General features: G+C 33.3%; 1 protein-coding gene and 1 non-coding gene across 4 annotated transcripts; one reads left to right on the top strand and one right to left on the bottom strand.

Moving 5' to 3' along the window:
• Window positions 1-73: 73 nt before the first annotated feature.
• On the bottom strand, window positions 74-11,135 carry ptcd2 (pentatricopeptide repeat domain 2). 3 transcript variants are annotated; one of them, NM_001017612.1, is given in 10 exon segments: window positions 74-506; window positions 5,251-5,364; window positions 5,444-5,518; window positions 6,355-6,468; window positions 7,121-7,212; window positions 7,667-7,745; window positions 7,858-7,975; window positions 8,947-9,076; window positions 9,549-9,635; window positions 10,988-11,135. In NM_001017612.1, coding segments are annotated over 10 exon segments (1,146 nt in total). In that variant the 5' UTR covers window positions 11,100-11,135; the 3' UTR covers window positions 74-281.
• Window positions 2,287-2,359, top strand: trnak-cuu (transfer RNA lysine (anticodon CUU)). Its single transcript has one exon. It is a non-coding gene; the product is annotated as a tRNA-Lys (tRNA).
• Window positions 11,136-12,105: the final 970 nt, after the last annotated feature.

Raw genomic sequence — 12,105 nt, forward strand, 5'->3', positions numbered from 1 at the left:
GTAAAAAAGTCATAAAGTCATAAAAATATATCACCAGTCACTTTTCTTACACTTCTTCAAAAAGATGCAGAAATAGACAAACTACACTTTATTAAAGTGACTTAATTCCTAACTTGATTACAGCAACTGAAGGAAACAGTAACTGGCTTAAACCAGCAGGAGGTGCTCATGTAAAAGCCCGAGATTGAACAGGCTGTGCCTTCAGAATGTGTAAATCAAGAACACTGTGTATAATATAAATACTGAACTTGAGAGTCTAGATGTGTCCTCTTTCTATAGGTTCATTCTAACAGCAGTCCAGACTGAAGAGATTTACGAGTCCTTTGTTTGATTTGTCTGTCTTTCTGTGGTAGCTCCAGAAGTCTCCTCTTCCTTGATGGAGTGTAACACAGCAAATCATCAAGTGTCATCTCCGTGATCTGACCGGCCTTTTCTAACTGTGTCAGCACCTGTTCTACCCTCTCCTCCCAAACACTACCAGCACTCTTTCTTCTTAATACATTTACCTAAGAGCAAAGAGAAACGGAAAAAAAACAGTGACACACATTAAAACCTATTAAACCTAAACTGTAAAACTTTAAATGTTAAGATAACTTAAACCATTTGAGGAAACCAATTGCAACAAACCATTTAAGTTCAAAAACTAATCCAAATCAGTACTGTGAACTTAATCCATTTGAGTAAACAAAGCAATATGAGCACAGTAAAACCCAAACCAACTGAGTACTGTTATGTTAAAACCCAGTAAAGTCAACACAAACCGTGTGAGGAAACCGATTACAATTTAAACCTTTTCAGGAAAAAAAAACTAATCTAGATGAGTATGTGAACTTACTCTATTTAGGTAATGAGCTTTAACACCAAGTTCAAAACTCTTTTCAAATGAGTAGAATTAACGTCCAGTCAATTTTGAGTTAACTACACGCATTTCATTTGATAAAGTTGATTGTTGAGTTTTACAGTGTATCACAGCTTATATGTTCACAGGCCCGTAGCCAGCCTGGTGAAACGGGTGGTTCCTTTTTCTCAAAAAGTGGACCTTTTTACAGTTATATGCTACAGTTTCTATTTAACTATGAGATTTAAATACTGCACTTTACTGGATTAACTAGTCAGAGTGGTCATCATAACCACACTTTTTGATGTACTAAAATATTTCCTAAAAAATTGCAATTAAAAAATTAAAACAAGACTTTAATTTTTAAAATACAAATTTATTACATCATATATCATTAGAAATAAATAGCAATATGTTAAAGTTTGAAAGTAAAAACAAAACAAAAAAACTGTAGCCTACTATCATTTATTAGACAAAACAAACTGGCCAGCACATTAAACTGTCCTCAGTTTGGTCTTAAAGCCTTTTTCGATGGATTATTTTCATTATTTAATGGCATAGCGGTCAAAATAGGACAAATGAGCTCATGTATGGGACAAACTCTGGACCTTTGTGAGGGATGGGTCTTCCGAACACCCCTGGCTAAAGGCCTGGAAGGTTAGAACATGTTTTATGCTTATACTGTTTTTAATAGAATTTTGGCTGTAAAAGCGCACCTACAGGTGTTTCAGGCGCAGGTCAGATTTTTTTCCAGGTCAACATTTATTTTATTTATATTAATTTATGGATTATACCTTTCCAGTTTCATCTGGAATGCATCCCAGATCACCCTCTGAAGTTGTTTGAGCGATCGGATATCTGATCAGAATAAAACGAATGAAGTGACCAAACAGCCTCATAAACACAGTCGTGACGGGATTAGCGCTTTTTAATGTGAAGTGACATCTGACAGCTGAGGAACCCGCTTGCAATTTAAGCCTTCGTCGGAAAGTTCATTAAAAAAATAATGTCAAAAACAGGGAACGGGAGGTCATGTACTGGACAAGTCAATAAACATACAGGACGTCCTGGCTAATGCGGCCAGTTATGACCTCTCAGGGGGTTATATATTTTACACTCTATGGTTATGTCACATGACTCGCGGCTTTGAGGCTCCATGAGATTCGAATTACTGGCCATAGTTATTTAAAATTACACTTTATTACATTTTTTTATTAAATATTAATTTAATACTATTAATTATATAATAAATATAATATATAATATTAAATTGCATAAAATAATTAAATCACCCGAACCCCCCCCTTGGTCTGGTCCGGATCACTGCACATCGCAGCGATAAGCCTCTGTGCAGTAGCGCCCGGGTCTTAGTGCCTGATAGATAACTCACTGGACTAGAGGAGTTAGCGGGGAAACCCTTGATGTGACCCCCAAAGCATTGATCGTAAGCCCGGCTAGCTCAGTCGGTAGAGCATGAGACTCTTAATCTCAGGGTCGTGGGTTCGAGCCCCACGTTGGGCGAAACATTTATTTACATTGTTAGACTAATTCAGTGTATTTCATAATAAGTACAATACTTACTAACAAGTAGTTCACCAAAAATGACCCAACTCTCTCTCTCTATACAGTTAATTTTAGGAATGCAAAATATAAAGTGTAGCGATGTATTGTAAAATAATCATAAAGTGTCCATCAAATTCTAAAAGTTTCAATTGAACGAATGCTTAGGGTTATTTAATGAACTACACTTATATTAAATAGCATGACTGATAATGTAAAAGAAACCCATGAAACTGAAAATAGTCATATCAATAATATAATAATATTAATATGAACCTTGCTTGCCATGCATATAGGCCCATTTATTTAAAAAAATATATACTTTATCATTCGGGCCTGTAGCCAACCTGGTCAAAAAGGTGGTTCTTTTTTTTTTTTTTTTTTTAATTGACCTTGCAGTTATTCACATCATTTTCTATTTAATTCTAAGGTAAAAATATATAATATAAAATATAAATAAAATAAATAAAAATAGGCTTAAATACTGTTAGTGACATTTTAAGCACCATTTCTTTCGCTGGATTAGCTTGTTGGATGGTCATCATAAAGACACGTATTGATGTACCAAAAACATTTCCTTAAGATTTAGAATAAAGTAATATGAAAACAATACTTTAAAAAAATACAAATTCATCACACTATATATATATCAGTAGAAAAAAATTGAAATCTGTTTTAAATTAAAATCTGTAGCCTATTGTCATTTATTAGGCAAATAACAAACTGGCCAGCACATTCAACTTTCATCAGTCAGAACTTGGAATGCCAGAAGTCACACTGAAGCAACAGCTAGTACATGATTCAAGTTGTTTTTTTTACATGTATAGGACCTGTCACTGAGGGGTGGGTCTCTCAAACCACCGAACCCCCCTGGCTACTTCTTGTATGTCTCTTCCAATATAAAACATGTCACAGGCAGTAACACCATATGAATAATACGATATGTTGGTAAACAGTCATGTTTAAGCGCTCAATCAATGCTAACAGTGTTTAGTAAAAATAAAATCTAATACATCTCATGCATGCATGTAACATACAAACAACACACAACAGCCCATTTATCTTCCAGCAGAACATCTAGAAAAAGTTCGGAAGACCGTATAATCACACTGATTTCCAGTGTATACTGAGTATAGTAAGTTGCTGATTTACAGATACAAGACTCTTAATAAACTAAGAGAGTGGACGCGTATCACCAGTCACTTTTCTTACACTTCTTCAAAAAGATGCAGAAATAGACAAACTACACTTTATTAAAGTGACTTAATTCCTAACTTGATTACAGCAACTGAAGGAAACAGTAACTGGCTTAAACCAGCAGGAGGTGCTCATGTAAAAGCCCGAGATTGAACAGGTTGTGCCTTCAGAATGTGTAAATCAAGAACACTGTGTATAATATAAATACTAAACTTGAGAGTCTAGATGTGTCCTCTTTCTATAGGTTCATTCTAACAGCAGTCCAGACTGAAGAGATTTACGAGTCCTTTGTTTGATTTGTCTGTCTTTCTGTGGTAGCTCCAGAAGTCTCCTCTTCCTTGATGGAGTGTAACACAGCAAATCATCAAGTGTCATCTCCGTGATCTGACCGGCCTTTTCTAACTGTGTCAGCACCTGTTCTACCCTCTCCTCCCAAACACTACCAGCACTCTTTCTTCTTAATACATTTACCTAAGAGCAAAGAGAAACGGAAAAAAAACAGTGACACACATTAAAACCTATTAAACTTTCAGTCAATTTTTTGTTAACTACACTCATTTCATTTGATAAAGTTGATTGTTGGGTTTTACAGTGTATTAAAATCTGCCTGGTTCAATCCAATCGCATTTTTTCACATTGCAAAACAATATTACAATTTAAAATGTCAAAAATGTCAAGTTTTTTGTCGTTTATGTGACAGCAAAGCTGAAATAAAAACAATGAAAAAAAAAATCACTAAGTACTACTAAATCACAACTTTTTTTATATTAAATATTTTACAAAGATATGTGTACACGAATCAATAATTATTTTCATTTGTTTTTTTTTTGGAAAAAACCTCTTGTGGGCATGGGCTTAACAGCAGTTTACTCCAATTGGCTAGAGATTTTGATGGACAGGTTTGTGCCAAAACAAAAAATGAAATAGAGAATGAGAAATTACAAAGCATAAGTGATATCTGTTGCAGTGCTCTCAGAAATTATGATTTGTGAAAATGGGTTTCTGAATCATTTAAACTAGGTGAAAAAACATGCTCCTTTTTATTTAATTTTTTTCTATCATCTGTAAAATGTATGTTCATTTATATTTATATCATATTATAAATGTATTTTCATATACCTCTGAATAGAATAATAATAATTATAATATTGTTGGCAGCTACTTTTGAGCTTTATATCACTACTTTTGTTTTATACACAGTAAAACATAAAAAGTTAAGGTAACTCAAACCATTTGAGGAAATCGGTTGCAACAAACCATTTAAGTTCAAAAACTAATCCAAATCAGTACTGTGAACTGTATTACTGTAAAACCCAGTAAGTTAAAGAAACTCAAACCGTTTGAGGAAACCGATTGCTAAAAACCATTAGAGTTACAAAACTAATCTATATAAGTACTGTGAACTCTATTTAAAGTAATGAGGCACTTGATTAACTAATTACCTTTACTGAGTTCAAAACTCTTTTCAAATGAGTAGAATTAACTTTCAGTCAGTTCAGTTAACTACACTCATTTCATTCGACAAAGTTGACTGTGGGGTTTTTACAGTGTATCGCTAATACTGTTGTGTCCATAATTCATTGTGTGTCGATAATTCACTGAAGAATAAGTAGAGTACGTGTGTGGAGACTCGACTGGTGTAGTTGATATCTTACCACTTCTCGAGAAAACTCTGGTTTCCTCACCAGCACTGGAGTCTCTGATATTCTGGCTGTTTTGAGGACATAAACTGCCTCTTTCATGGACCCTTTTACAGCCAATATGAAAACCTGAAAAGAGAGCGCTTACACTTTTAGTATGCAAACTCTTTTTGTCAAGACTGAAGATTTACATATAAGCCACACTTACCCTCAGGTTCTGGCATAGCCGAGTCCCTGTGCTCATGATGTGAGAATAGAAGATCTGGGCTCTTTCTAGATCATTCTACAACCACAAAATAGATTCACTGTAAATATAGCATGATGCACCACCATCTGTGATGATTCAGTGACATCCAAATGCCATTTAGATACTAAAATGTGATGTTAGATCAATCAACGCACGACATATGGCATCATATACTGTACCATACAAAATGTGTGTACAGTGCTCAGCATAATTGAGTACACGCCATTATGAATATTTTTATCAATTTCTCAGTGAATATGGGCAATGTATTTTGGTGCATTTAAACATCAGATTTATTAAACAGATATATTTATTAAAATAATATTTAAGTCATCAAACGTTTACAAATTGAAAAAAAAATACAATTAAATTCAAGCTAAAAAATTTACAACCTACAAAATTTCAACACAATTTTACATTTTTTTTCTTGCTTCTCTTGATTTTTCCTCTTTTTAAATTTGTATTTAATATTTTTTATAACGTAAATTTGGGTGTACTAGTTTTTGGACCATCGTCATAAGTTATTTTGTTTCATATGCTCCAGATTTGGCCTCTGTACTGACTTTAAAAGATAGATTTGTGAGGGGTGTACTTGTATATGCTGAGCACTGTATAGTCAAGCCAGAAATTATTCATACCCCTGGCAAATTCTGACTAAAAGTTACTTTTATTCAACCAGAAAGATGTTTTTAAGCGCAAATGATGCAAAAGACAATCTACAAGAGGCATCATTGTGGAAATTGTTTTTTTTTAAATCAAATTTTATTTACCTTTTAACAAAAAGTGTCAGTCAAAATTTGCCAGGGGAATAAATAATACTGGGCTTGATTATACAATTTTTAAATTAGATATTGCTCTTTGAATCAGTTTACCTGTTTTAAAGCAAGAGCAATTGCAAAGCAATAGGCACGTCGAGGGATGATGTTGCCTTTTGTCTGACCTTCTTCCAACAGGGTCAAACATATATGATATGACCTTGAGGTGTTCTGCCAGTCCCAAGATATAAAAACAGAAATGTGTATAGAGTGTGTAAATTAAAAATCAAAAAGTTTTACTTAACATTACTTGAAATTGTAGTCAAATGCCACGTTTTTATAGAAAAACCATATGAGTTATAAAAATCTCATATGAAACAGACACGAAACATGGCATGTTGTGATAACAATAAGAACATTTTCATCTCAGGAAAAGTAAACTGAGATAGTTTTTTTTTCCAACTTTTTTTCAACTTTTTTTTTTTGTAAATAATACTCACTCTCAATTGCTCCCAATGTTTTATGAACTCATTTCTTCTGTTGTACACAAAATGAGATATTTTAAAGAATTTTGAAAATCAGTAGGCATTAATATCAATAGTACTATACAAGCACTATAAACGTTGGCTGCTGGTTTCCAACTTTCATAAAATTGTCTTCGACAGAAGAAAGTACATTTAACAGGTTTGGAAAACGTGGACAATAAGTAACAGATGACAGAATCTGTATTTTTGTGTGAACAATCTCTTGAAAAATATTTAGTCTTTTATTGGTTTTCATGTGGTGAAATTAGTTTGTCTTTTCTATAGTTTCTATCAGAAATCTCTGATAAATCTTATTGATTTTACTACAATACACATAGTGGCTTCTTGAGTGTGTTTACCAGTTTATAACAAATAGCGAAGACAAGCATGAAGGTGTCTCTGCTGAGCGACACTCCTTGTTTTTTCATTTCTCCAACCACCTCCAAGCCACCTGTGGGAACATGATCAGTGACCCACATCACACAGACTGAAACCATGGCAACAACAGACAGACTTTGTTTTTTGCATGTTTTGCAGCCAGAAAGCAGAACTGATGAAGGATTCTGGTGATGAATTCCCTCACAAATCTCAGATAAGCATTTGTGTCAAGGGTTTTTCAAATTTAAGACATTTATCAGTCCTCTAATACATTGTTTCCCAACCCTGCTCTTGAAGGCACACCAACAGTACACATTTTCAACCTCTTCCTGTTCAAACACACCAGAATTAAATCATTAGAACATTAGAAGACACTCAAAACCTGAAATGTATGGTTCAGATAAGAGAGACATTTAAAAAATGTACTGTTGGTGTGCCTCCAGGAACATGGCTGGGAACACTGCTCTAATGGACATATTCAAGTATCATTCTCCACTAGAACAAAGAGCTAAGTTCAAATAACTTACTTTCATAGAGTTGTTTATTAAACAGCATGTCAATGGTGATATTAAAAGAAGTGGTGTCTGAAAAAAATCCTTTGAGAGCCTGTGCATAAAAAAAAACAAAAAAAACAATCTAAAATCACACTACAGCACTGTGTAGTCTCCAGTAAACAGATAGCTTAAATACTATATAACGTTTGTTGATTTTGACATACCGGATCTTTTATAGTTGTGGCTGCCAGCTCCTCTAAACCCAGTTCATAGCATAATCTCATGAAAAGAGGACCAAACTTGAATTCCCCAAACACTGTGGTTCGATTATTTTCATGGTATCTGTATCAATGGACAGATATAAAAGGAGAATGCGGTTATCACATACACAAAAAAAAATTACATTACCGGTCAAAAGTTTGGGGTCAGTATGATTTTTAAATGTTTTGAAATAAGCTTCTGCTGCTCACCAAGGCTGCAATTATTTGATCAAAAATACAGTACAAATTGTAAAATTGTGAAATGCTATTGCACTATAACATAACTGTTCAAAAGTAGTTTATCATTTAATTTCATCATTTATTCCAGTGATTTTAAAAAATTATTTTCAGCTTCAATACTCGTCTTCAGAGTCACATGATCCTTCAGCAATCCCTGTTATTTTTACTGTTATTATTTTTTATTGGTAATAGTAATGAAAGCAACAATGACTGGAGTAATAATTTAATTTGAAACCACATACAATAAGAAATTATCTTTTAATTTTTTGTTTTTTTTATTAAAATAAAATTTTTTATCAATTTTTGTTACATTTAATAAATGTCGCCTTGATGAACAGAATAAAAAAAAATACTGACCCCAAACTTTTGACTGGTAGTGTGCAGAAATTATAGATATCCGATTAAGCTTCAATACTAACATAAAAATAAAATGTAACAAAAATATTAAAGTGAAAATTATTGTTTCACTTCTTTTCTGATTTTTTTTTTTAATTATGATTAAAAATGATTAAAATGCTATACACTATAAATATAATTTGTGGGGAAACAACAACTACCATTTACGATGAGTGCAATGATTTTTTTCCTGAAACAATTCATTAAATTAATCAAAACACTGTTAAAGTTAAAGACAACATTTGTTGTCTTTAGGAAGGAAACATTTCAAAATATTAATCAAAGATTTTTGTTTGTTTTGTTAAATACATATCTGTGTGTATAATAGACCCCTAACAAACTAATGTAACTACCCTTGTCATATAAATACTACTATTGCTTAATGACAATAATATATAATAACCAATGAAGTTTTACCTTTTAATGACATTTCTGGCCACAATAACATCCTCAGCAGACTGGCATGAATGCAGTAGAGTTTTCAGCTCAGTCTTTAAAATGATCTCATTTTTCTCCAGTTTCTGATTCACTATATCAAAACGATAATCTGTAAAGATAAAAAGAAAAACACTCAGGAAAAACAGAGAACCATCAGTTCTGAGTTGTAAAGGTGCAATCAATGACTTTTGTATATGCTGTAGTGGCTAACGCGACAGTAGCATAAATTAATACTGCAGTAGCGTCACACAGAAAAAAAAAGTTTTTTTGTTAATGATGCAAGCAGCCGTAACTGATAACTGCCAAACTGTCTGATAACAGAAATACTAAGATAAATATCATAGCTTTCAATCAATCAAGTCAGCCTCTGTAAGCCGATTCACATCATGTAAATGAAAACACATTTTTTTAGACTGAAGTTTTTTTAAATGGCATGCAATAGTCTATATTGTAAATCCTAATGTTCTTATCATCTCTTGTTAAAATAGAACTTATTAATGAGACAGATACAACTGAAAGTACCTTAAAAGTAATAAGATGTGAACAACAGAAAGGTGTATGATAAGGTAAATGATGCCTGCCTTTCAATTGTGACATTTCATGGGAGAGTTTCTTCTGCTGGAACTCCTGCAGCTTCACCACATCTTCAGATAAGAGAAAGCGCTTGGCTGAAAGAATGTTAAACAATTCAGTTCCTCTGACCAACTTTCTGTAAACCAAATTCATAATTTGTCTAATCACCAGATTGTTTTTGGAAATATTTAGACGCCAGATCAAACAAGGTACATATTAAAAAGAGAAAATGGGTAACCAGTTTTTCAATCCACAATTAGACCTGTGAGGACAACAGTGTTGTTTTATTAACACAGTGCTATACATGGGTTAGACAAAATATTAAAACACACAAAAGATTTTAGAGTTTGTTACCACTTGTGAAAGCCACAGAGAAAAACTAAATGTTGTGATTGTTATGTTTAATTTATTTAATTCATCACTTATAGTAAAAATAAGTAAGTTATCGATTTTTTTCTATTTTATTAGCTTCCTTTTTTATTATAGTTAAAATGTTATGAATTTACTAAAATAAATAAAAGCTGCCTGTTTCCTAATGACTGAATAGTGAAATAACTTTTATACTTTCTGGTCACAATAAAGTGAATATCTTTATTAGCATTTTTGGTTTGTCTTTCGCATTTGAAGATTTATAAATCTTGAATTGAGGTAAGTTGGTTTTACACACAAACATTCTGAAATTCTCCTTAATAACATTAAAAATTTTATTTTCAGAAAAGATTTCTTTGCAAATTTCATATTAACAGCCAGTGATTATTAAAGTAAAGCATTGCTCATTTTGCGTTGAAGTCCTGCTTACGTGATTTAAGGACGAATAATGTACCAGAGTAAACAATATAAGGAGCGTCGTCAGATAGAGGTAAAGTTGGTTTTATATTCGCACATTCGGTATTTCCCCTTAATAATATAATTTCAGAAAAGTATTATTTGCAAATTTAAAATAGCGAAATCATATTAGCAGCCAATGACTATCAAAGTACAACATGTCCACGGTCAAATAAACAGTCTATAATGTTGTTTTCAAGTCACACTTGCATGCCAATTCGAACATTATTGAATATTCAAAGTAATATGGTAAACAATATAGAGACTTCTAAATTTCTAAATGAACAAATGTGCGTATATAAAACCGACTTTAACGTTACCTCTATCGTCGTCAGTTGTCACTGATTGAATGTGCAAATATAAAAGCATTGTTACTTTAATGACATTTGGGGGGGGGGTGCTAGGAAGGTTAAGCTATATTACAGAAATATCATCTGTTTCCTAAGTGTTTTTATTATTTTGTCAAACCCGTCACGTTAGATTCTATATATAAAACAACAGCTCGTTAGTTTAAGGGAAAACGGGAGCGTTGGTAGGTAACTTGTGCTTAGCACCTCTTTCAATTGTGTCAGTTCATTGACTTTAGCCAACTAAATATTCACATTTATTCCCAATTATGTACCTCCATGTCGACACTTGAAACAGTGTGACTGCAGGGATCCCCGAAACACCGCTGCTCTGGACGCGTCGGTCAGAATAACACGAGTCCAAATGTTTAGTGCCTGCAGCGCCATGTCTGAACTGAACTCACTTCTTCTTCTTCAAATAATTTTACGGCGGTTGGCATCCAGCGTTTTGGTGCTTTACTGCCACCTTCAGCTCCGGAGTGTGGACCAGAGGTTGGGTTTATAGATTAATACACCCCCCCCCCCCCCCCCACAGCCCCCCACTTCCTTCTTTTCCACCCATTCTCTCTCACACACACACACAAACACACACACACACACACACACACACACACACACACACACACACACACACACACACACACACACACACACACACACACACACACACACACACACACACAAACACCTCAACCCTATGTTATAATAATAACCATAATACTCTAATACTACAATGTACTCTAATACTATAATAATAATAATAATACTAATAATAATAATAATAATAACCACCACAGTACTCTTATACTCCTACTTTTACTTCTACTACTTGGTTATATTTAACTCTATTCCCTTTAAATCAAATCAAATCACTTTTATTGTCACATCATCAGCAGCACTTTACCTTCTATTATAATTTAAATTATTTATTCATTTATTTTATATGCTATCATTAAAACACCTGTTTCTCTCAGATACTTTATAAGTATTCTGGTCTGAATCCTGTCCTTTGTACTTAGTAAACCTTTTAATGCTATTTCCTGAATCCCATCTCCCTTAGATTATTTCTCATTTCCTCCCTCTTTGTTTCATACCTTTTGCATTTTAGTATCACAGGTTCTACTGACTCCACTTCACTACAGCCCTCACATAATCCAGTTTCATGCTTTCCTATCAATTTAAGTGTTTTATTTAATAAACAATGATCTTGTTATCACTATTTCTTCTCGCCTGTTACCACTACTGACTGTTTTGTGTTTAACAACCTGATGAATTTCATACAAATGCCTTCCTTTCTTTTCTCTGTCCCACTTCTCTTGCCATTTTAAATAAAATTACCCATATTAGACTTTTTCACTTCTGCTTTACTAACCGTTATTGGCATTTCTACATT

This window comes from Danio rerio, chromosome 5 (assembly GCF_049306965.1).
Source record: "Danio rerio strain Tuebingen ecotype United States chromosome 5, GRCz12tu, whole genome shotgun sequence".
In the NCBI taxonomy this organism is placed as follows: Eukaryota; Metazoa; Chordata; class Actinopteri; order Cypriniformes; family Danionidae; genus Danio; species Danio rerio.

Excerpts from the sequence above, each read along its gene's own strand:
- ptcd2 (XM_005171851.6), bottom strand. The coding sequence starts at position 11,099 with ATGGCGCTGCAGGCACTAAACATTTGGACTCGTGTTATTCTGACCGAC. Across the intron at positions 9,077-9,548 it reads TGAAATGTCACAATTGAAAG|ATTATCGTTTTGATATAGTG; the intron begins GCAGGCATCATT and ends TTATCTTTACAG. Across the intron at positions 7,213-7,666 it reads TAATAAACAACTCTATGAAA|GTGGCTTGGAGGTGGTTGGA; the intron begins GTAAGTTATTTG and ends ATGTTCCCACAG.